The sequence below is a fragment of the Falco peregrinus genome, chromosome 8, assembly GCF_023634155.1.
Source record: "Falco peregrinus isolate bFalPer1 chromosome 8, bFalPer1.pri, whole genome shotgun sequence".
Lineage (NCBI taxonomy): Eukaryota > Metazoa > Chordata > Aves > Falconiformes > Falconidae > Falco > Falco peregrinus.
In genome coordinates this window covers 63172388-63198937 of record NC_073728.1, presented here as the reverse complement: position 1 = coordinate 63198937, position 26550 = coordinate 63172388, and the positions used below count along the sequence as shown (strand labels likewise).

Sequence of the window (26550 nt, the reverse complement as noted above, 5' to 3'; positions counted from 1 at the left end):
AAACCTGAACACGGGGCAAAACTCATTATGCAAGTACAGCAGCTGGATGGGCTTCAGAACTTGCTGTTCTACGTGCCAAGGACAGCACAACTCCATGTTTACAGACATCATGTGCCACAATCACACCCCTACTGACCACAGCCTGTTGCATCTCTGCTTGGGCGCAGGGATTCTGCATTCAGCAGCCATAACCAGTCCTTCACTCCTGCAAAACCTATAGGAAAAACAGCACATGCCATAGGATTTCACAGGGGCAGGGAGCCTAAACTTGGGATGATTTAACAAGGGCTCTGACAGTCATTTCTATGACCTTGAGGAAGTCGCTGGCTCTCTTCTAGACAGTAATTCTTCCCCTGTAATGGGTGGATTACTATTTTCCTGGCATGCAAGGGTGTCGTGAAGTTTAATTCACTGATCTTTGTGAAGCATTCCAGGACACTTTGACGGAAAATGCAAAATATTATCAGTAAAAGCCTCCCACTTAAATGTCACCCGAAAACCTTCCTCTTACTCCTTAATTTGCAATTGATCCCTGCTCAATTAGAGGTAATGGGATTCACATGTACACTTCAGCAGCTGAGCAGACCCCACAGGAAGGTGCCAGTGACAGCATCGGCGCTAATTCACACAAAGCAGCCAGGCGATTGGTACCTGCCACTCCATGAGCCATGGCTGGATGCCGCATCCCTGTACTGCACAGTGACCACCCAAATCGGCAGTGGGTGAAGGGATGGGGCACAAATCCTGCTGCCACCACAGCACCCACCCCCTATACAAACGTGGCAGTGGCTGCACTTCTAACTATGCAGTTTATGACTGAAATTCCTCTCTGTGACTCAGCTTTTTACCAGAAGAAAAGAAAAAGAGACAAGAAAAAGTTTCTACTGAAAGAGTCTTCAAGTCACTAGCAGATAGACCAAATCTGCACATCAGTCATTAGCTTACTATGTCAAGTTTTAACGTTCATGGGAACAGTTTCATTTCACGTGGGCAAGGGAAGGCAGATAACCTCACTGCTGGCACTTCGTGCGCCTCCAACGAGAATACAGCTTCAACACAATATGCAAAAAAGCAACCAGGGAATTACAAAGGGCTTTATCAGTACCTCATGCTGCAGAGCTCTGGCAGAGTGCTTATTTTAAATAGTATTGCTCTGCCTTCACGACACCTCCAGTAGGATTCAGCCTTCTCAAGTGTATTAGTAAAAAGTGCCTGTTAAATCCTAGAGCGGAGAGGCAGGAAGGGAGCAAAGGCTGGTGGAAGCGGCACTGGCTTTTTTCCTTGCAGCCACTTAATTGAATCTGCAGTATCCAGCCTCTTGGTATTCCCCAGCACTCAGAATTTCAATTTGCTCCATGGATTTTTATACTGAGCACCCAGAAAAATTAGCATTTGTGCTGAATAGCTTTTAATCAACTATTCTCAAGTGTCAGTCCTTTTCATCTGTAAAGCACTTCTAAACCTCCTTGCCTGAGTCTCCCCTAGCCCTAAAATTTATTCTGTGCATTTGTTTTCCTCCATTCAGTTTCCAGCAAGCATCCTTTATCACGATCTCATCATCTTAATCTTTAATGCTCATCTCTACCTTTTAACCTTTCCTGGTTTATTTTTAAAGCAATCTCTTGGTCTCTCTCAGGGTTTGTTGTTTCTTTTTATTTAATTAAGGTTTTCCCTAGCCTCTGTCACAGCGCAGAGCTGGAGCTGTCCCATGGAGAGTCACCCGGCACCAAACTGCACATTATCCTCTCAAAAGGTGACATGTGTGGCCCTTAATTAAGACAGTAATTTTTCTCTGAACACAATTTACTTATTTTAGAGAAATGAAGGCAAGTGTCACAAGAGCATTAAAGAGCTCAGCTCCCGATTCCTGTGGCCACCAACTGGCCAACACACCTAATTCTGAAAGAACCAAAATTTTTAGGAAACATTCCCAGCATTTTTTAATCAGAGGAAAAGATGACATTCCTGGTTTAAATTTTCAGTCTAACAATGGCTCACAGGAAATCTGCTCAAATCACTTGGCCTTTTTTGCAGCAGCGATTTCATACCAGACTGGGACTTGGTTCCTTGCAGAACTGCAGTGGCTGTTGGGAAAGGCAACCAGCCCTGGGGAGAAACCCCAATCTGCGAGAAAAATTACAATATAGGATACTCTTTACATGCAACGGTATTAACCATGCTGTGCATCTGATGTGGTAACTCCATGCTCCAAGGTCCAGGCTCCCTCCTCTTCCTCTCACATAAACCTCCCAGCATAGAGAAATATTTTGTTCTTTGTGGTCACAAGGAAATGAAGCCTTAATATATATTCTCCATAGGTGACATTTTGCACATACATAAATTACCCCTCTCTTGAACCAGCATCCTGAGTTTCCACCTGATGTTCTTCTAGGCAGAAGCACTTGAACATTCCAATAATGCTGAATTACTGCAGTTCAGCGCTGAAATTTGAAGGTTTTCCAACACAGAAAACACTTAAATTAAACAGCAATAGGAAATCTTGATGCAATATTTGTTTTACTTCACTTGAGATTGCTTGGGTAGAATACGCCATGTGTCATCCTGCCCTTACACTGGGAAAACCATGGATGTAGACACTTCATGGAATCATTTAGGTTGGAAAAGACCTTTAAGATCATCGAGTCCAACCATAAGGTTGTTTGATTCCATTCATTTTTGATACAAGCCCCATAAACAACTAAATCAAACTTTAATCTAAATATCCTTTCATTAGGATATTGAGTAGAAGTCTGTATGCAAAGCTGAGTGCAGCCACAGATTATCCGGAATCAGGTTCAACCCTTCACAACACTCGGGTACGCTCAGATCACCCATTTCACCAGCGCCTCCAGTCAGAGGCAATAGAAAACTGCAGGCGACAGCGAGTGCTTTGCCAGCAGCGCGGTAGCCTGACATTTTGCTATGTAAACACTGTCCGTGTGTGTGCCCCAAGGGAGAGTCCTCTCCCCACGAGCACCCCTCAGGAAATTGCATTCTGAAACTTAGAGCTTGACACAATTATACTTTCATAACATTTGATGCATGAGAAATCCTTCAAATTACTGCAGAAGCAACAGAAGAGTTGAAAAAGAAATAAGACATAAGGGGGGGGGGGGGGAAGGGAGGGAGGGAATAAAAGTGGTGATGTTGTAGTCCTGTTGGTGCAACCATGATGGTCTAAGAACTCAAACACGCACAGGTTTTACAAGGAAAGGCAGTATCTTTTACCAGACTAACAACATTTGGGAAAAAACAGCAGGCAAACTTATGAGCATCCAAGCTTTTTTCACAATTATGAAATTCAGAAATGCAGAGACTCAGTAAATGTGTTACTTTTTAATCATGACTTCATAATATTGTGCCCACTCTGCTGGCATTTCTCCAATTTATTCATCACCTAGAGTGGTTTGGAAAATTGCTGATAGAACAGTGAGAGCAAGTATTCAATTCAATGAAATGAAAAAGCAAAAGTTTTCTTTAATGTTTCCTACACAGGGCTCTTCAATATTTAAGTAAGGTTTAAGCTCACAAATTCATGTACAAGAAATACCATCCTGATGTGCAGAGAAGTGAGGTGGATGCAGTGAGTCCAGACTGCCATCCAATCACAACAAACATGTCTTGGATGCAAACAGCACATAAAACCAGGTAAAAATGAAAGAAAGCCATCCCCTGACACCCTGACTGCTGTAGGCGGCAGTACACAAGCTTGCATAGGAACTCCGACCAGTAAACGCAAGGCACCCCCTCTGTCCCTGCCCGTATCCTTTACTTGGATTCTCAGTCCTCTGTCCTCTCCTGCTTTCATTCCCCATCACAACTGCTAAGGCTATGCAACAAAAGAAGCTTCATCATCACCCCTCAGCTCTCCTGAAATGACTGCCCTGAAGGTTTACCAGTGCCAGGCTTTGAGCCGCCTGAGCAGATGCCACCCTCAAGAACAACGAGCTGGATCTCATTTCTCTGCCCTCAACAATATCAAGCTGCAACTCTTGCTGCTTTAAACTGAGACCATCTCATGCTACCACTGTCTTCCTCCAAGCCATGGAGTTTTGGGCTGAGCTTTTCTATTTCAATGTGTAAACATCTTTAAACCTCTTTCTTAACCACCTATCATACCCTCCTTTATGTTCACGCAGAGCAGGAACTCCCAAACAGTGCTTGATGCTGGCGTGGTCCTCCAGCAAGGCAGACAGGCTGCATATCTCATTAACTCTAGGCTCTGGTGAATGCAGCTCAACCAGCACACTCTGAATTATAAGAGGGAAAGACATTTGAAAGAACAATTCTGATTATGTTAATACTACTGCTGAAATATTCTTTAATTTTTTTTGTTCGCTATTTGATACATAATACAAAGCCATTTGGTTTTATGAGAGATACTATGGCCATGCACATCAAGACCAGCAACTGGAGAAGATTAATAGACTGGTCCTTAAATAAGATGAAACAGATAACAGTCACCAAATAAAAACTGTTCATGGGGGCCTCAGTCATGATCACTGTAAAAAACAAACTTTACACAATTTCACATTAAAAACAAAAGGCCACATTACAGTTACTCCTGCACTCCCTGAACAGCCATTGCCTCAAATTGGAGCTATAAAACCACCAGGAATGCTGGATAGGGATCACTTTAGATAATACCACTTTTTCCACTAGCTTCATCCACAGTACGTTTTCCCCCATTTCAGCTTTACTGACCATGTCTGAAATGTGTCACCAGTCTATGCAGAGCTGCAGTATCAGGGACACAGAGATTTGTTTTTGGCGAAGCAGAAGCAGGTAACAGCACCACTGCAAGGCGTTACAGTGGACATAATTCACCTTTGATTGACTATGTCAAATTTAATGTCCCTTGCAGTGCTCCAGTCCCACCTGCCTGTGAACATGCAGGATTACCATTATGGCCATGAGGCTCCCAGAAAAGGCTTCTTATTACTAATATGAATTAGGTCTCCACGACTTTTTTTTTTTTTTTAATTTTACAGGCATTTCTTCTTTGGGGACTTTTTGTAGGACTTCCTTTGAACCCTTTCTAATTTTGACTCTTTTTCGTACACTTAAACTTTCCATGCTCTCTTGTTATTGGCATTTAATTTCCAATAAAAGCTCAACTATATCAGGGAGAGTTTCACTGCTGGCTCTTATGAGACCAAGATTTCCCTTCCATCAATTTCATAATGTGAACAAAGGTCTTTTAAAATGGAAAACGTTCTTAAAGACCATGCACGTACTCTTACAAAATTCCTATTACCAAAGCTAGCAGCAGACTGTCTCATGTTTGCATCCTCACATAAATCAATGGAATTTCCATAATTTACCCCAAAGGTTGATGCAATCTGTTTATAAGGAGTTAAGCTGTCAATCACATTTAAGAGGATTCAGCCTGAAAAGCCAGGTAAAATTGATCCCTCCCCCCAAAAGACTCAGTGGAGGGAGCTGAAAAGGCAGCACGGGAATAGTAAGGAATCCCTTTGGCATTCAGAGTCCTGAAGCATTCAGTATATGAGAACTGTATCAGCTCTACTGAGAGCAAACACATACCTCCATTATATATAGCACTTATCTCTCTTTATAACATTTGACACTCCTAATATATTTACATTGGACAGCAAAATGATCATTATAGGCCAGACCTACATGTCAAAGACCCCAGCCTCCTCCCCAGAGGGATTAATTGCATGCCTCCCAACAGCTCTGAATCCATCTCGCTGCCACGGAAGCAGCCTGTCAGCAGTGTTGCAAAGTTAAATCGGCAAATATTAATTGCCAGCTGGGAAATCTGCCATTAGTTCACACTCAGATTTTTTTTCCAGCTGGAAAGATAGAGTGTGTTAAATGGAGCAGATTTCTTTGCAGTCTGCAAACCAGCCGACAGAGCGGGTTTGCCTGTTTTGCAGGCACTAAATGAGCAAAACATTCAACACCTTCTCAGAGATGTTTTGAAATGCTGTTCTCTAGAACAAATTACTTCTGGAAGTAACAAAGCACCAAACTAGCACATGGACAACAAATAAAGGGGAAACAAACCACCACCACCTGAGGCTGAATTCATAGCTACTCAAGATTACTGCAGCGATACGTTGCATGAGTTATTATCCTACTTACAGGTTTTTTCCAAGTTTGTAATTTATTTACGTTCAAGCACAGCAAACTTTCTGTCGACATGGAGAAAATGATAATTTTCCATCATTAGAAAGAAACTTTTTGGAACTGGAGGAAAGATAAACAAGTTGAAAATGAAAGATGCCATTTAAGGCCATGAACTGGAGTGACCCTGGGGTGATACACGCTGGAAGAGGTCTCCCCATGGACACATCTAGTGCAGGGTCACACCGGGTCACTCAGGGCTGTTTCCAGCCACATCCTGAAAGCCCCCAGAGATGAAGGTGGCACCTGGGCAGCCTGCCCCACCACTCAGCTGTCCTCATGGGAAAACCTTCTCCTTACATTCAGGCTGAACTTCTCATTTCAGCTTTTCCCTTTGTTTCTCATTCTCATCCCATGCAGAACCAGGCTCCACTCTCTATGCTACACACATGTAAATGCTACAGATTCATAGAATGGTTTGGGACAGAAGGGACCTTAAAGACCACGCAGTTCCACCCCCTGCCACGGGCAGGGACACCGGCCACCTGCCCAGGCTGCCCCCAGCCCCGTCCAGCCTGGCCTCGGGCACTGCCAGGGATGGGGCACCCACAGCTGCTCTGGGCAGCCCGTGCCAGCGCCTCGCCGCCCTCACAGGGAAGGATTTCTTCCTAATATCTAATCTAAATCTCCCCTCTTTCAGCTTACAGCCATCCTCCCCTGTCCCATCACTACATGCCCTTGTAAAAAGCCCCTCCCCGGCTTGCTTGTCAGCCCCTTTAGGTACTGGCAGGCTGCTGCAAGGTCTCCCCGGAGCCTTCTCCTCTCCAGCTGAACCACCCCAACTCTCCCTGCCTGTCCCCATCGGAGAGGGACTCCAGCCCAAATGTCATGAGAGAAAAAATTATTCTCATCTTCCAGTGTGCATACACACTTGCACGTGTATGTGTACACGCACGCACAACCCAGCACAGCAGCACCCACGCTTTGGAAGACAAAGTTCCTGGCATGAAACGCTGTGGCCAGCAGCAGTGAAAGGCTCGAACACAGCAGTGTGACCATGTGTGTAACAGAGGAGAAAGGCAGGTGGTTTTCCACAGGTATTTATTTCCAAATTCTGTACAGAATCTGTACAAAAATATGGTTATTAGAGGCAAGAATTGACCTTGTATGAGACTGAAAATTACTGCGGTGTATTTGTTTAAAAGAAAAAATATTTTAAGCATTGAGACCAAGTTACTGAAAAAATTGCTACTGACATTTCAGGAGAGACAGGAGGAAGGAGGAAAATGGGACTGGAATACCAGACGTGAACGTGCTTTTATAGTGCCCCATGTCTCCACATAAAATTCTGTCAGATGTCATAAAACTAGAGCTTTAGTAGAAGTTGGACTGAATGGAGGAAAAAAAGAGAGAGAGAGAGAATGAGAAAAGAATAAAGTAATTGGCACAGGTACATTTACATAATGGAAAGTTCAAGAATTTGGTCAACTAAGTTGGATTGAATTCATGCCAGAGCACAAACTAAATCTGACCAGTTGCAATACAAAGCCACTATACAGCCTGACAAGAAAAGCGGAGGTTTTTTTATTAAAAAATCCAATACACCTGGATAAAGGGAGGATGTCACAACCAGAGAAAACAGGGAATGAGCCTGGGCAAGCGACACGGCTGCTCTCCTCCAACAGGGGCACTTTAGGATTGCTGATCTTGCAGAAAAGAGGAGGAAGGGACAGAAAGAAGGGGGAAATTACTCCTAAATTCTGAAAATGGAAAAGCACAGCTCTAAACAGAAATAATTTCTCTGATGTATGCACACTGCTAGAGAAATGCATTGCTCAAATGTTTCTGGAGAAAGGAAGGAGGTAAGGGAAGAAAACCTGTATCGAGTAGTGTATGTGCAGCTTTCCTTGGCTCTCAAAATATTGAGAGAAAATGAGTGAAGAGACCAAGTGGGTATAAAAAAAATCAAAAGGAAAGAAAAATGAATAGAAGTTAAAAAAAGGGGACTATTGCTATGGGGAAGCAAAGAATAGTCCAAATCACTGCGCTAAAATGATATAGCTGCATTATCCAAGGCATTTATTCAAATAGGAACGTTTCCAGGCCAACTGCTCATTTTGGACATCTGTGGGACAATTGTCATTATGAGCACAGATATCTTTCTGGTTTTCATGGGTATTGGGAGCGCTTTTGGGGAAGACTAACTTCTTTCCTCTCCTCTTCAGCAAAGAGCAAAAGCATTTTATCTTAATGTATTTCATTACCCAGTCAAAATCACCAACACTCAAATCAAATGACTATGGAAGGTCACAAAACAGTGAAAATATATATATATATAAAAAAAAAAAAAACAACAAACCACCAGCCACACAGTAGCAAAATCTTAAATAGATCATTTTCCTTAAGGGAAAACCAAACTATGTTTCATACCAGTGAAGACAACCAGATCAAGAAGATTCTGAACAGCTACGAGCAAGAGTGACATTTCTCCTGAGACCGCTGCATGTAGGACTTCTGCTTTACGGTATTTCCCTATGGGCTCCAAACTCTCAAGTGAAGTTTTCCACCTAATTACCATCTGCTTTGTCAACTGAGAAAAAGGGATGGCATTTGTATTTTTGTGCATGGCATCACTGGGAAACTATGCTGCACCAGCGGGTGCAGGGCAAAGCCTGGGGAAATCTCTTTTGCTGGGACCATTCATTGCTTCACCCACATTTCCACACGCACCCACCTCAGATGTCACGTCCATTCACCAGCCCAAGCCTCCGGTGCGGTGGCCAACTCAGCCCAAAGTCTGCACACCAAGGACTGACACCCTCCGTGAAATCTTTCACGAACACAATGCTGATGCAATGGACCCATGTTTGCCGACAGCAGAGCACCTATGTCTCTGCATGGCTCACCCTCACCCAGCAGGTTTCAGTGATTTTACACATCTCTTTGAGAGCAATCTGGATTAATTTCATGTAATGTCATGGGGGAATCTGAACGTCCACATTTATTATTGTTTTTTTTTTAACTTCTTGGACTCTCAAGGTTTCAAGCAGCCATTTCATTCTAGGCTGGGCAAAGGAGAAATCAGTCACCTGCCCAGAGCCACACTCTCTTCTGCTCTTCCTAATGCTAGTAGAGAATGAAATGCTAGTGAGGTAGCACAAATTAAGCAATGCTTCTAGTCACACACAAGTATTTGCTATACGACAGTGTTTACAAAGCACTTTACATGTGATGAATATGTTAGGAGACCCAAAAAAATCATTTCCCAAAATACACTAAAGAAAACAAGATCTTCGCGGTTTACTTTGTTATCAGTTTACTGTGGATAGACCTAGCTCAGCTGAAGCGGAATCAAGACTATTTGATCTCTGTCATACTTTAAGGCCATCCAGTTTCTCACTGATAACTGGGTAAACTGGCAGAGCACACAGATGCAATCTGCAGTGTCCCTCAGCTCTACAGAGGGTCTTAAGTCTCAATTGAACACATCAACTAGGACAAAAAGCCAAGAAGCAGCCCACTCATCAGCCTAACTGTACTCAAATAATTAAACTATCTACTTGATAGAAAACAAATAGAAAGTATGTACCTACTGACAGATGTGCACCTAATATCCAGCTGAAATAATATTTTGCACCTTTACGATTTTTCTCCAGTCATGAAGTCTTATGCTTTATGTTACATTTATAAGGGGGCTTGTAAACCTGTAGCTTAATTGCTTGCTACAATTTTCTATTTAAAAGAAAACACTATCGCCCTTGATTTACAAACAGGAGGCTAAAGTAAAGAAATAAAAAGGTACACAGAAGGTTACTCAGGAACCGCATGGCAGAAACAAGGGCTGAAGCCAAATATTCCTAAGGAGTCCCACTCTTAAGATAAGGGGTTTTCTCCAATGTTTTATCTCCGTGTACAGAGGTGTAAAGTACTTTTTTATTTATGCAGGAAGAGAAGTGAGTTGTTTCTTTCTTCTCTTCCACAAAGCTGTTATTCTGCTGAAAAGCAGATCTGAGCAGTGCTCCATGGCAAGAGTTTAAGGGTTACTCTAAACTGGGACACCAAAATACTACTTTCTGACATCATTTCATGGTGTGTTCAGGAAAGTATTCAAGCATGACATTGTATCATTAGGTATAATACAGCCATTGCAGAGGCACTGATTACTGCAATGAGAACTCATTTTCTTTAACACTATATGCGATAAGGGATGCATAAAAACCTGGCCAGAAACATCATTGTAAAAAAGGTGGGCTACGTACAAGAATGAAAAACCTGAAAACACTTCGTGGGGAGTCAGGGGGAGAAATCCCCCTCCATCGAGTGGGGTCAGGGGGCTGCTGAGCACCTGTAGAACTGAAGATTTTCTCTTTCTTTGGGAGTTTTCTCATGCTGCAGTCCCAACTGCATCTTATTCAGGGATGGAAGCAGTTTCCAGCCAGATCTGCACCCTGATCTGACTCAATACCCAAAGGCAGAAACACCAGCACTAGGAGCAAGGCACAAATATCCTTTTTAGATGCTCCTTTTTACAGTGAGAAGCAAAAATCCCTCTTCACCTTGACCTGCTCAGGTGCTGTCCCTCCAAATATGCCTTCAGGCGACCCCTTCCCATGATTAACTTCATACATGGTCCATTGGTCCTAGACCTAATGACCTGCTTTGGTAAACCTAGGTGACAAATTAACCCAGCTCAGCTGGCATTCACCAAGTCCGCCTTCCAACCAGCTCCTCTCTCCCATCTGCTGCCAGACTTCAAAATAAGTAAGATTTCGCAATGCTGTGCAAAGCCGTGCCCAGGTAGCTCTGGAAATTTTGGGCTGGTCTTGGTCTCCAGGCCTCCTCCAAGGCAGGAGGACAGTAATGTTCTTCTATCTGCAAAGGGTATCACGAGGATATATTAATAATACTCTTTGAATGGGCTCCTGTTTCTTAAATAGGCTCTTCTAGCATCATGTTAGTAAACGAGAACCTGTGATGGATAGCTCTGTATATAGCCAAGCTCCTCAGGGGCTCAAGTGTCCCATGAGCTGAAGATAAAGGAATTATTTTCATATTTGGTCACATAAATGGCACTGGATATATTTGCAACAACCCACTCAAATCCTTCTATAGTTATATGGAGTCATATCTGACAATAAGTTCTCAAGATAGAGTCTAGTGAGGCCTTTGTAAGATCTCTCATTAGAAGTAAAATAATTTACAACTTATTCCACTCCCTGGCATTTTATCACACACTCCTGCTACTGCATCCTTACTTGATTTGTGACAGGATGGTACATGGCACACAAAATATTAATGTAAAAGACACAGGACTCCATCCCTTTGGTGACGTGTTAGAAGGATGATAATGCAATTTGCTACTGAACCAGTAAAACAGATGAAGGTGTACACACCCCACTACTGACCTGAACTGTCTTTAAAATTATTTAAAATTTGGTTCCAGCAGTCCACTCCCTGCTCCTCTTATTTCATCTAAACAGTTCCTTTTCTTTGCCCACGTCATTTGCCTAAGTAGGTTTTTGTTTCTCAGTTTTGCAACAAACTTTTTGTTAATACCATATACTTTTTCTTACAGTCTTTGTCTTGTTCAAAGCCTTTCCAAATGAATTTGATTGTAAAAAGTTATTACACTGGCGGTTGAAAGTACTGAGCAGCACAACTACAGTGCAGACAATGCATACAGGGATGTTAATTATTTACCAGTTCCTGTTTTGATTACATTTTGGGTGGTGATGACATTCAGGGGTTTAATAGCTGCATAAAACATGGTTTTATGTTCTACAGTGTCCTAGAATAAACCATCCTTGAAAAATTTATCTCTTGGAAATAAAACATACCATTTGGCCATTTATCAGGATTACGGTAAGATGAGTGATGAAAGTTCTACAGAAGTATTTATTTTTAATGATGCCCTACCTTTGAAAAAACAGTCCTTGCTGTGGATAATGTAGATTTTCTTCCTCTGCAGACAAGAGGCTCGATGCAGTTGACAATGATTTTCATAAAATTTGCCATCAGATCCACACACAGGCATGTAGCTGGACTTGCAGTCTTCCACGCATTTGCACTCGGGCTGATTGGTGTCCTTGTTCACCACACACTTACTCCCCCGGCCACAGTACTTCTTCTCACACGATGCATGCAGGCCATCCTGCCCATAAAGCACTGGGAAGAGCAGAAAACGTCAGTGAGCAACATTTGCCTAACAGACTGTACTCATCTGGTGTAGCAGCACAATCATTACAGGAGGAGGAGCGACAAGGTTTGCAAGGTGAAAAGCACACTCCTTTGGACAGCAGCAGTTTGAAGAGTATCTTCACCTCGGTGCTCCCCAGCCTCTCCCTCATCACAACAGTAAGCACGTGCTGAAAACGCTTTACTGAAAAGTGATAGACATGGGCTGTTTGTTCTTTTAGCCCTTAGCAAAACTAGACCCTAAAATAATTCCAGTGGGAGCATTTCAGTGGCCAAATTTTGGCCGTGAAAGTAATTCTGAAAACCTACACTCTTTCAGCCACAAAACTCACAAGGAGCTTTCCTTTTGGGCAGCCAAGCACCCTAAATGACAGCACTTCGGCTTCTGCATCAGCATCTGTATTCAGAGACCACCCTCCACTCCACGAGCCAGCAGAACACCCCCAAGGCCAAAATTCACACAGGTTTCAATGAAAGCTCAGACAGGCAATTGCTGAGAGCTTTTGAAAAAAATAACCCCCAAGAACGACCACCACTGAAGTCAGGGGAATATTACAGGATGCTTCTTGCTGTAAAAGCAACCACCAGTATCTGTCCCTACACTCTGAACAACAACATATAATGAAAAATAACTTTCTACTACTTTTCAGAACTCATTGGATATAGTATTCGGAACTATCTGCTTTTTTATACTATTAAAAGGCTAAGGGAGTTGCCCACGTATTATAACATTTTCTGCTTCTCAAGTTTCCTCACTTAAAGGCTTACAACAGAACATTTATATAATTCATACAGGACAGGGTACTTGCGAACAAGCCACTACTCAGAGCAATAATTACCATTATACTCAATGAAGAGAGTTTCAGGAAATTAGATTATTCTATGCTAATTGGAGTACACAAAGTTGAGAATTACAAAGGGATGCTGCAAAAGGCATAATTAAAGCAGGAATAAACATTTCATAGTGCACAACCCACTGCCAGCCTTGCGCAGCCTTCCAACAGCAGCAGCCACCGGCTGCACCCACGCCATGGCTCAGTCTGGACCAGCAGGACAGTTTTGAAGCAAATCCCTGTTGTCTACATTTACCACATGTAGGTTTGGCTCTTGGTGAGGTTTTGGTTTGCACAAGCTTTCAGAGGAAGCTCAAGTGGAAGCACTGTTCCAGATGTACTCCAGCATCCAACAGGACAAATCCTGCAGCAACTGTAGCTTCACGCCATCCCCCAAAATGCATCCAGGGCTCTTCCCGTCAAATATTTTTCAAGTAGCAGAACAGTTCTGCCTAAGAGAGCACACCAGATCTCATCCAAAGACACACCCCCATCACATGCAATGGAGGATGTGAGGAGCATCAGCACTAGCTACTTCAATCTATCAATTCTTTTTTATCATGCTAAATTCCTCACTAACATTGATATAGCCCCTACCTGCCCAGTATTTTATGCCAATATGAAATGCCCCAGCGTTGAAGCTACGTTTCATCTACTAGTGATCAAGGGGTTAAAGCATGTGCATAAAGACAAGGAAAAGTTCCTACAAAACCCCATTTTTCTTGGTCCCTGTAAAGCCTTTGTTTTTATCAGGGTAAATCTGAAAGGGGAAAAAAAAATCTGTTATTGGAGGATTAACTATTTGATTCAATAACTCATTAAAATTCTTCCAACTTGGCAAGCTAAGAAATATTGACTTTTCTTGACTTGTAATAAACTAGAAGGTCAAAGCATCTCTGAACAGTGCAAAAAGTACAGTCCCTGGAAGGAGTATCTGACTATTCTTTATTTACTTTACTAATTGTTCCAGAATTTCTGCAAAATGTCCTCAGGAATGCAAATTTTGTGATCTCCAAGAGACCTGACTGCCAAGGCCAACTGCATTTGCAGTGCCTGCTGTAGACTAGAGCAGCGTGAAGGATCAGGGCTTGAGGAAGCCCTGGTCAAGCACTATTCTCTTCCTCCTCCTCTCGGTGGCAGGACCTGCACCTGTACAAGCTCTTGGCTTATCCATCACAATGTGCCTCACAAGACATGTTTTGGGGAGTGCTGTTGATGCTAAAGATATTTTTAAAAAAGATCAAGATTCAGGAGCTGTTGTAGTCTATATAAATGTAATTCAGACACAACTACAGCAAAGCCCTTCCTGTGCTTTCTTGATCGCTAGAAATTGATCTCTCCGACCCAGCACCAGCCGAGTACTACACCATGCCTCTCGGTGAAGGTTATTTCCGCCTCCTTGTTCACACCGGGCTGCTCCGATCTAATGCATCGGGTCACATCTGGGCAGGCCACAGCTGCACCCTGCCCCACCAGCTACTGCAGGCAGCGAGCAAAAAACCTTCTGGAGCCTCAAGCAGTTTTGGTATTTTGATTTTTAATATAAACTCAACATTACTGAAGACAAAGACTATTTCTCTTGCAATGGAAATTTTAAGTCTTTTGATGATACATCAAGGATTTGGTCAAGCACCAGCTTATAAAAAAAAAAAAAAAAAGACAAAATACTTCAGCTTTTCTATATCCACCCTGGTTACTATGGAGAAACCACAGAAAGCCCATCTACATTTATGTCTCAGTCATTTTGTTCACAGTTTGGTTTATTCCACGTTCCAAGATGAAGAGCTCCTGTTTAATCACACTACAGTTAGGAAGTGGGGTAGGAAGGATACCCCCTACAAACAGCCAGAAAGGAAAGATTCACTTATTCGGGAATCCTGGTGTGCTTCTACTAGTCCCAATCCTCTGAAATTTGTGTGTCTGCAAGCAGAGTCTTAACATGGGGTGCCTTTGCCAGAATCTGATCATGTTGATAGCAGCTCTTTAATTCAATTACTATTTGCATAATCCTTTGAAGAACTAAAGCACCCCACAAGCACACTTAACTGTACAGATGGACCCTCCATCCAGGAAGGACTGTAACAGGATGCAAAACAGAACAGAGCCAACAAAAACGGAGAGGAAAGAAGGTTTTTAACTGCAAAAGCACTCTTATCTTTATCCAGGTTATTAATAAATTTAGAGCAGCACCACAGAAAGGGACTTTCCTCAACTGCATCAAGGCACCTGCTCCAGTTGATCCCTTGGGCAGGCACCCGAGCCGGGAAGGACACCAGCATGTAGCTCAGTGGCATCAAACACGTCTGCCACTGGGTTTTTTGGGTCACATTGTTAAAAGTGATTGAGCTCCCCACCCTTACAAGGATTGTTAAAAACAGAAATGGGAAAAGTAATCAAGTGGAACTACCAACTCACTGCTCACAGTATTTACAAGCCCGGCTGTACTGCATGGCAAAAGGCATAATTTATTTAATTTATTAGTCACAAAGAAAGTAATTTACTTAGGTTAAAAACTGATCATCTTGCAAAAACAAGCCACTTTTCAACACTAATTAAGCTTACCCAAGATGGCTGGTCTGAGATGTTATATTGTATTAAAGCCAGAAAGATGGGGAGAGGAAGCGCATTTGCATGCACCCACGAACACACTGTGACTTCTCAAATTGGTTTCTGTCTGCCCCTGAGAAATTTGGAATTCCAGTGAAAAACTGACAAAAACTTGGTGCAGGCAGTACAATAACCGAGCAGGAATTTCGTAAGGCTGGTTATGAGGCTGCCTTCATCTCAAAGCAAGGATTTGATAAGAAAATGAAGATGTTTATTACCACATTGGAGAATACGCATTCTCTGGTTGCTTGTTAATTCATAAAGACAGAGACCTCATCTACCTTTTACGTGCCACTAAACATGTTACACATCAGACTAAGGCTCACAGACTTTCTTTTTTTTCCCCCCTCTTTTACTCCCAAATAAGACTCTATTCCTTACTTCAGCAAAACTTCCAAAGAGTCCAGCGGAAGGCTGGGTTCATGACAAGCCCTGACTTTAGTTCAGACCAACCAAACCCATCACACACACAGAGCAAAACCAACAACGGAACAGCTCTATCATATTGCTACTCATAAAAAGTTGCTTATATGCTGCAGGAATGTAAATTACTACATTTACATGTAAAAAGTCAGTTTGCCTTCAAGTAACAGTGAGCTCCTGCAGGCAGCTGGACATTGAGTTTTATTGCTGCAGGAAAAAGTTTAGATGTTTCATCAGGACTGGAGCCCAAACTGGAAACTTTAATTATGGGGCACTGGAGATTGGTATAACTGAAACTGGAAGCTTCTACACCACGTCATTCAAAGGCAATGCTGCACTTTGCAAGTGTTGTAACAAAATAAAAATAAAATCAGACCCTCTACAGCCTGACAAAAATATTCCGTCTCTAAGCTTTTTTACTTCCATTAGGTAAACTGGTGAGCAGCAAGTCACAAGCTACTCATCCAGCATCTTGACATCACTTCCCCCCCCAACACTTTTCCTTTCCCTCATTAAATAACCTTCTACAGCCTGAAATGTCACACCTGTAAGCACTATTTACTGCTGAAAAATATACATTGCCAGTACTGGAGATATATACATACAATGCATACACACGCAGGTTTGTGTCTTCAAGATCTTTACACACATCTCTTTACATTCCCAGGTTATGTTTACACATGACTGGACGCTTCCCATACACTTGACTTGCCACAACTTTGCTTTTGCTGACTACAGGAAACCAGATGCTGCAGCACGGCGCCTTACACCTCCCTTCCCCAGCAAGCCTTTAAGGCACATCACGAACGACCCACAGCTGGAAGTAACAAAAGTTCAGATGCATGACTATTGAACCCAGCTTCTGTTCAGTTAGCAAATGCATGTGCTACATACATCATTACTACCACAATAAAATAAGAAAGGAAACATAAAGCAGGAATTTCATAATAATCTGCTCTAGGAGCTTCTCAGTTTTTCATTGCATGCCTGTTATGAAAATGGAGAGACAGAAAAGCTATAGTAAATCACCTGGAATAGGGGCATGGTAATAGTGCATTCATTATCTCTGTTACTAGCCTTTGGTGCTATAATTTATTATTTTTATAAAGCAAAAATTGTGATTTATCCTAGAGAATAATACAGAAAATGAGATGTTTCAAACATACATTTCTGCTACAAATGCAAACTACTTCCTTTCAAGATGCAGGAGGTTACTCCCTGTGTGTATGTGTGTGCACATCTCTGAGCAGGATAGAGAGGGACACAGCACCTGGGAAGAGGAGTTCAGTCACTTTCATTTAATTAGATACTCTAGACAGAACAAGAGACAGGATGCTGTAGAAAGCCTCCTCCAAACCAAAACAAACAAACTTTCCCAGATGGTTACATTGTTTCAAGAGGCCTCTTGCAGAGTTCAACAAACAAAACAAACACCAAAAAGAAACATTATTCTGGAAAGGAGTACTGCAAAAAATAGTTACATTGGTAACACCAGCACCAGGGGAACTGCTTAATCTCTGCAGTTTAGTATCAAATACAACCCTAGTGGAATTGCTCATAGCAACAGTGTGCAGTTATTCTGCAAATAAGGCCAAGGAAACACTCAACAGTATAGGGGAAAAAAAATGTATCCATTTTTATATCCAAACCCAGGGATTAATGTTACTTTCTGTATCTGTCAGGACTACTAAATCCATTAGAGGCCACACCAAGAAAAGGCATTCGAAAATTTCAAGTAACTACACTATCCCTAGTGTAATTAGCCTAATTTTTCTCCCATTTCAAATCCATTTAACCATTATGAAATCAAAAGCTTCATTAAATACTATTTCTGGGTAGTATTGTGGTTTGTGAGGGTACTAACATGAAAAAGGAAGCAACAGATGTACAAATCAAAAGACCTAAACTATGGGAAGCGTATACAGAGACTGCTGAGAAATATCAACCAATACATAAGGCCACATATATATCTAGATCCTGGCCATGAAACCCAACCATGCACAATTTGCATGATTGTTCTCTTCTTGGAAGAGCTACTGAAGAGGCGATTCATAAAACGGCTTGTTATTAAATGTTTATCTAAAGTCATCTATGATAGGTACTGCATATTGAAGGCAATATTACTACATTGCTCCAGTGCAGCAAGTACAAACACCTAGATGCGCTGGGCTGCCGTGCTGCACAGCTCCTGCTGGCACCGCACCTCGCCCTGCATTTACAAGCCGTTTAGCAGGTCCCCACAACCAGCCCACCCAAAAACGGCACAATGTTAGCAGAGGACCAGCATCCTGCCTGCATTGATCAGAAGGATTTAATTTAATGTTTCCTTGGGCACCTGTATTTACAGCATTGTGAGCAACCCACTGAAGCTGGGTAGCAGCGTGTGTATGCACGTGCATGTGTGCACACACATGTATTTTACTTGATCGTGTATTTAATTATCACAGTATCACACACAGTCTGAAGAATGTTGAAACTTTCCAGTATCAGATCTGGAGGGAACAGATCACATCAATACTTTGGTTGCTTTGGTAGAACTCTATCAGAATATACTCTTCTGAAGGAAGACAATGAAATTCCTGTAGGTCACTGCTCAAAATCTGTCTTGTTGCCTTTAATCTTGCTCATCAGTCTTCTGCCTGCCCCATGCCTCTACTCTTACTGTCTGGACCATCCTAACTCCTCTTCCTTGTTTCCAGGGGTCTTTCATCCTTTGACCAGCACAGCAAGCCCTAGCACTCTACAGGCTACTATAAAAGGCATGAGAAATCAATAGCGCGGTGTCATGCATCTTTCTGCTATTCCTTCAATGAAGTTCTTGTGGCAGAGACTACAAGGAGGTTAGAATCCAATAACAAAATAACTATAGATGACTTGCCACTTTTTCTGGCGATTTTTCTGATTAGATTACCAGTGGAGTTGCTGGAGGCAAGCTGAACAGTCTAGATCTTCCCAGCTGTCTGCATTATTAACCTTTAAATCTGTCTATACACATTGCGCTTTGCTCGCTCCCCTTTTCCTCCAGACACCCCATTCGAGGCTTCCCCCCCCAAATGCTCACACCTCCTCCCCGGCTCCGCCACCCTCCAGAGCCACCACACACCATGAACCCAGAGATCTCCACACAGCACTACCCCCAAACCTCCTTGGCACAAGGCACCAGATTCTCACTTCCACCTATTTTTCAACATCTGATTCCAAAAAAAATTTTACCCTCACTTTGACTATTTCTACTTGGTGGAGGGTAAAATCCATAAACCAAGTGTACTGGGCTTGCTGCAGTGGCAGGGGGACATGCATGGCCATTGCTTATCATGCCTATGTAAAAGTGCAGGATATCTTGCAATATTAGCAATCGTTCAAGAAAAGACGCCAGGTCTCCATCTGAGGGGCATTCTATGGTCTCACAGGAATCTATATATATATATATTTTTTTTTTTTTTACTTATTGCTTTGCAGTAAGACCATTTATCAAAAAATAATTGCATTTGTTTATTATATGCCTATTTTCCCTTTACATATGCATAAACCAAATGTTATTTCAGCTTGAATAAGAAGATCTTTCCAGTTTCGTATTTATTTTCTCATTCAGTGCATCAGTTTATAAGGCTCATTGAGGAAAAAGAACAGAAACAGAAAAACAGCTCATCATTGTATTTGTCTAAAAAAAAATAACATTATACTGATTATTTATTTTTAGTTGGAAGAGGAATAGTTTATAAGGTTTTATAATTAATATCCATTCAGCTTCCTTATTACATTATTCTTGAATTTTGCTCTTAACAAAAAAAAAAAAAAAATCTGACTTGCATCAAATTGTACAAGTGCCACTGCACAAGGTTTCAATGTGATTGATTATGGAGACCTCAGTTAGCACCATCACAGCGACGCCTGTGTCAGCACTTCCATTAGCGTTTCCTTTTAAGAGCTGCACATCGCACATTTGAACCTTACAAATGAAGTCACATTCTTGAAAAACGTTTTTAAAGCTGTGTTAAAGCCCAGTGTAAAAATGCAAAAGAGGTAGAAATACCAGACTTTCACCCGTTTCCCTCGCTGCTAGAACAGGACAGAGGCTGGCAATGGGTACAACCTAAAATATATGGTAATTAAATACCAGGTCTTTCAGTGACCTCCGTGTACCACCTGGTTATTAGCATTACTTGGAAACACTGGGACTTGGAGGAACAGGCTTCATTCTGCTCCACCAGCAGAAGCATTTAAATGTACAAAAAATAAGGGACAAATACTCAAAACATGAATCCATGGCAGAGCCACCTCACTGAGCCTCTACACCCACCACACCTCCTCCAGCAGCCAGAAACACAGTTCTCAAACCAGTCACTTTACCAAAGAAAACCTCTTACCCTCAAAAGGAAGCGAGTATGAGCCTGCAAATCCACCTTCAGGCACAAGTCTGTTTGGTCTGCTAAGACAATAAATCTATAGGGTCTTTCACTGTCCCTTCTCTTGCCCCTTTCTCCCAACTAGATTAATTTTCAAGGATAAAATTTTCCAGAGGGAAGCTATCAATAGCTGCATATGCGCAGCTTGCTACACTTCTGTCATTTACTACCGCACATAAAGACAGAAAGTTGTATGAAAATTAGGGACTGGATTCACTTTGCGACTCTAGTTCTGAGCACTGATGTTTTTCTGTGAAAGTTGCCATTTGCTGAAAATAAATGGAGAGAAAGGAAAGAGAAGTATTAAAGCTATTTAGTTGTAATAGGGTTTGTGTTAGTGCAGGTGTTCTGTATTTGGGAGTTTTTTACTTTAGGTGCAATGTAATGTATGTTTGACTCATGGCTACTTTACTTGATTGAAGAGGCAGCCCCAGCAGCAGGATTAGTGGCAATCCTGCATCACATCTAAATCAGCATAAACTTCCAGCTTGAAACTGTTGAAGTTGCACAGTGTCTTTTCGCATTTTTTCTTCCTAAGACATTTCATTTATGTTTTCCCGACTAGATGCCTTAGAGCCTCATAGATTACAAGTGTAGGAGCGTTACCATATAACGGAAGTGTGAGGCAGGAGCCAAACAGGTCCATTATGGGGAGAATTACAATCATGCAGCTACCGAATGAGGATGTATTACACCTGCGTTGGGACACAGAAGAAAGGGCATTTTTATAAATCAGTTTTCACCAAGTGGGTTGGAAGGGACCTTAAAGACCACCCAGTCCCACCCCCTGCCACGGGCAGGGACACCGGCCACCAGCCCAGGCTGCCCCCAGCCCCATCCAGCCTGGTCTTGGACACTGCCAGGGATGGGGCACCCACAGCTGCTCTGGGCAGCCCGTGCCAGCGCCTCGCCACCCTCACGGGGAAGGATTTCTTCCTAATACCTAATCTGAATTTGCCCTCTTCCAGCTTAAAGCCATTCCCCCTTGTCCCGTCACTACATGCTCTTGTAAAAAGTCCCTCTTCAGCTTTCTTGTCAGCCCCTTTAGATACTCGTAGGCTGCTACAAGGTCTCCTTGAAGCCTTGTCTTCTCCAGGCTGAACCACCCCGACTCTCTCAGCCTGTCTCGATAGGATCTGTTTGCCTGTCCTGGTTGCAGCGCTCCCCAGGGCTGCCCTCGGTGGGAGCCAGGGGTGGCCCCGTCACCCCAGCCCCTCTCACACTGCATCAGCCGCTCTCATGTGAGCTGCCGGCTCCTGGCAGGTCTCTGCGCTCCCCTGGGGTATCCCCAGCTCAGGAACCCCACCCCATATGCCACAATCCCCCGATCCGCTGTGGAATGCGCCTGCACCAGAGCTGATGCCTTGGTGAGTGACTGCCTGCACCAAACAGGGATGCACATGGGGCACATGGCTGTCAGCGTGGCTGCAACCGCATCCCACCTGGGGAAGGATGGCAAGGAGAGCAGGAGTCACAGGCAAAGAGCCAGTCCTTCACAGAGCCAGCAGCCAGCCCAGCTTATGCTAAATACTTCACGACTTGAAAACTCATGCAACTTTTTGAGCCCAAAGGGAAGCTTTCAAAATTGGCTGGTTGCTAGAAAGTGAGGCAAAAAAAAACCCAAAAAAAACCACAAACAAACAACACCACACACAACCAAAAAACAGGACTGCCTTTAAATTAGGAAGTATGAGATGCGTCTTTAAAATATTATTTTTATATACATTATGCAGTGCTTCCCAAATAAGGTTCATAAAACCTCTATCAGGAACAAAGCAAGGTTGATGTAAAATGCTAGCTATTCAAAACAAAACCAACATCTTCCGGCAGGACAATCACAAAGGCCAATGTACACACTTCACTCAGACTGCAACTAACTCTTAAATGAACACGGTGCTGCCCAATGATCGTATCTGCTCAGCAGCTCAAAGGCTGAACAAAGTCCTGTTAGCAGTGGGTTAAGAATGTTCTCAGATCGTTGCTCAAGTGAACACACGGAGTAAAAACTGCACTCAGAAGTGTGCACTGCCAGGCAGAGTGAGCCAGTTGTAACTGCGATGTCACCAGAACATAAAAAAAATAATGACCCCTCTCCCAAATTCCCTGACTATAGATGTGCTCCAGCAACTCCCTGTGCTCTAGTACAAGCGACTGCAGTGCCTTCAAACTTTAATTCAGTGCTGGTCAGCGTGAGTGAGCAGTAAATGCTCCAGGAGCGTGAAGCCAGCCTGAAACATTGCCACAGCACACCACCGATCAATAACCATTTGCATTCCCTTTTCTCATTCTCTGTTATCTTTAATTAAGTTCTTTTCCAAGACTAAGAAACAAGGAGAAACACTATTTTCTAAGCAATCGCATCCAGTTCTTTTGCAACTTATGCTAATTTTGCAGTTCTTCACTGGTTTAATTCTCTATTTGCTGTCTAACTCCAGGACAGCACTGTACTCCGGCACTCCTGTATTTTGCAGACACACCATTTCATTCCACTGCCTGCTCCATCTGGAGCCAATGTTAATGCACAATGCAGAGAAACCTTCATCTCGTATAGGACAACACCTTGACATTTTGGTCTCTGTCAGCAAATGCACCCCAGACCTCAGAGCATGTAGTTACTACCAAGCTTTTCGAGGCTCTGTCCTCAGAGCACATCTACTTCTTACCCCCTTCCTGAGGATTTTATTTCACATCAATAAAGGAAATTACCCTGGCTGTGATTGAAGGTTTATCTCTTTCTTAAGGCAGTTTGACTTACAATCCTGCTCCTAAATATCGTATTTCAAGATCTCTTCCTATTCCCGAGGTGAATACCCCCAGCACACGTCCACTCTCCTCTGCCAGTCCTGACCTGCACCAAGCATTCGGAAGTATACGCATCAACATCTTAAGCTCCTAAATTAAAGAAAAGATATCTTTTTTTTTTTTTTTATCCCCACTTCTCCTTTATATGAGAAGCACAGGGAGGAGTAACTGTTGGAGGGTGACAGAAGAATTAATGCCACTTCTCCTGCATTACAAACCTTTTACTCCTTCTGAATTTGCTCTGTGCTGAAGGAAGCATTTTAATGTGCATTTACCTGATGGAAGAGTTATAGGCTATTGAAAGGATAACGCAGTAAAATGAAAAACCTACTAAAAAGCTGTTTTGAAAGTGAAAAGCCTTTAAACTTCACATACTGTTAAAACAGGCTCAGAGGGTATCAGCACAGAAATGGAGCATTATCTCTGAAACACTAACATTAGCTGCTTTTCTTTATTATTCTGAGGAGTAGGAATATCACCCGTTTCTCATGTTGAGACTCACAATGTAAAAAGAAAAATCTAGAAGAGGTGAAAATAGATGAAAATCAGTAACAAATTAAGGGTTTCTGCTGTGGGTTATTTTTGTTTCAAACATTTTTAACTTAATTTGAATTTTTCTTAATTCGCACAGCTTGGCATGTGGTTTGGGAAACTGTCCAGTGGGGCAGAAACCCGTACTGAGACCCCTGTACAGGGTAGAGTCCTGCAGACACCCACAACACGCTTTATCCCCTTGCACAGCATCAGTGCTGGTCCACTGCCACGCAGAGAGTCCATCTAGGACGTATCTTGCTGCTAAACAAAGACAGCAGCCTGCACCGAGGGTGCGGGAGCACTCCTCATTCGTTCACGCCAGGAAAGTGCATGGAGAGCTGCATCTGAAAGGGCAGATAGAAAATAAGAGTACATATATATTCACTGCCTCCCCTTTGAAAGTGCTCTGCACAAGGAATAAAACCAAGCAATGACTGAAAAATCAACAAAACGTTGTTTCCCTTTGAATACAAAGGCACCAAATGAAAACAGGAGTCACATTAAATGGCCTAAGAAGAAAAGCTTGGGATAAAAAGCAGGGATAAGCCGCAATCATCGGTCATTAACATACAGAGTATATTGGGCGAAAGCAGCATTTCAGGGCTTTTTATTCTTTTAAGAAAGGACATGGAATAAAATGAGTTTTGATGCAGGGCATATTTCACATGTTAAGCTGATCCACACAGATATGCCATGACTACACAAACAGGAGTACAAGGTGTGGTGTGCACAGACACCCATGAGGCCAAGGCAGTGGTTACAGGTGAAAATAGGTTAGATGAGTGCCATCCATGAAAGCCCCAGAAAACCAGTACCACCAGTTTAAAGCAGAGCAACTAGATGCCCAGCATGAAGCACACGATACAAGCCAAGAACAGGCAGACACTGTATTTCAGATTGGAGACTGGAATTAGGCTTTTCCACCAGCTTATAGTTCAAATTCATCCCTTGGAGCCTTAGAAGAAGTTAGTAAATCTACAAATTTAAAAATGAGGGACAACACAAGAGACTCCCTGGCCTGTCATCCCAGCCTCTCTCGTTGCAACTTGTCCCCTTGGGTCAGCACACACAGCTCTCTGGCAGCTTTGGAGGAAAGATGCAGTGATGGATGGGATCAAAAGAAATGCAAGAGGGGCAGCATTTCCCCAGTCCCTTTAGACCACTGACCAAAAAGGAAAGGAGTGTTGCTATACTGGGCTCTACAGGAGCAGACTGAGGTAAATAGGAACATCCCATGCTAAGGATACAGCAATTTCCCCTATGCATACAGAGCTCAAGCAACAAGCTCAAGCACCGGTTTCTTTGCTGCTGCCCCTTGAAAAGGCACCCAGGCTCTCCCACCCTGCAGGATCCACACAGGACCCACCACCACCTCCCCATGACCCTGGTATGCATGCGCTGGAATACTTTGCAGCTCAGCATTTCGATGCAGGAGCCCATAACTTGGCAAAGGAAACACATGAGCGGCGAAAGAGGGATGACTGGAACAGCCTGGGGAAAAGCTCACTTCAAAAACATTTGCTTGAGAAACAAAAATTGTGTTCATTCATCCCCAGCCTGGCTCTTCACATCGCACCATGGCTCAGCAAGCCATTGCAGCTGCTGACAGCCCCCAGCCACGACCGGACAACGCAGCCTTCCTCATGCCCTCATCTTCCCCACGCGTGGCTCCGTCAGATCAACTGCAGTGCAAAATGACTTCAACCCGTTCGTAATGGGAGAACATATCCAGCAGGCAAAAATCCAGCTGGTATTTTGTGCTCACAGTAAATAGGATTACTGGCAGCAGTGAAAAGTGAAGTCCTGTGCTGAACAACACACTGGGGATGGCAGCTGCTTTCCAGCCTTGGACTGCAAATACCATCTTGCCAAAGCTTTCTGTACTAATGGGACCTATTTTCTCTATAGGAAAGGAAAAGGCAGGAGAGAATTCAATTTTTATGCTTCTGAGTCTCCTATTGATGCGCATGTGTTCAACTGCTCCCACTCCCATTAACACCCAGCATGGGGAGATTCAAACAACTTCATAGCTGCTACAAGGTGGGGTTGTCCAACAGACAGAGCAAGTGTTTAAAAAAAAAATGAAAGGTTTTATTTTATTTGAAAATTTTCTGTACTAAATAATGTAGCACACCTTTGACTTAAAAACCTTTACTTCTCAATGCAAATATTTGTCTCTGGCTAAAGTACAAACCAAAGCTGCCAACTATTCCCGTTCATAATCCTCACCAACGCCGACAGGAGTTGCGTTTGCAGAGCAGGTCTCCACAGGGATCCCGGAGGGTGATTTACTGACTCCAACACAACTTGCAGGCACTAAATGGCTGCCACCAGGTTACTCAGGTGGAAGAACATGCACAGTGCTCATTTCAGAGGAGGGGGGAAGGTCTGAAACTGTCAATGAAAAGAAATCCCTCAGGTCTCACCGTGAAATGGAGTGAATGACCAGCTGGCAAGGAGGCAAGAGGGAAGAAAAAGGGAAAATGAGAAAAAAAGAAAATTGCTCTTGGTGTGTGATGGCAGGAGCAATCCTGAACTGAAACAACTTTCCCAAAAGTTCACATTTAAAGTTGTTACTGTCTTAACAGCACCCATTTCAGTGGATAAAATGCATGAAAAATAAAAAGTGAAAACATCTCTTCCCATGTAAATGCCTC

The 26550-nt window shown here is 42.9% G+C and overlaps 1 protein-coding gene across 2 annotated transcripts in view; it reads right to left on the bottom strand.

Annotated features, from left to right (window-relative positions):
* The window catches only part of FSTL4 (follistatin like 4), a 236531-nt gene that overhangs the window by 149969 nt on the left and 60012 nt on the right, over positions 1–26550 (bottom strand). For both annotated transcript variants that reach the window (XM_055813079.1, XM_055813080.1), the window contains exon 4: positions 12010–12258. In XM_055813079.1, coding sequence (XP_055669054.1) covers positions 12010–12258 — 249 coding nt within the window. The remainder of the gene's footprint in view (positions 1–12009; positions 12259–26550) is intronic.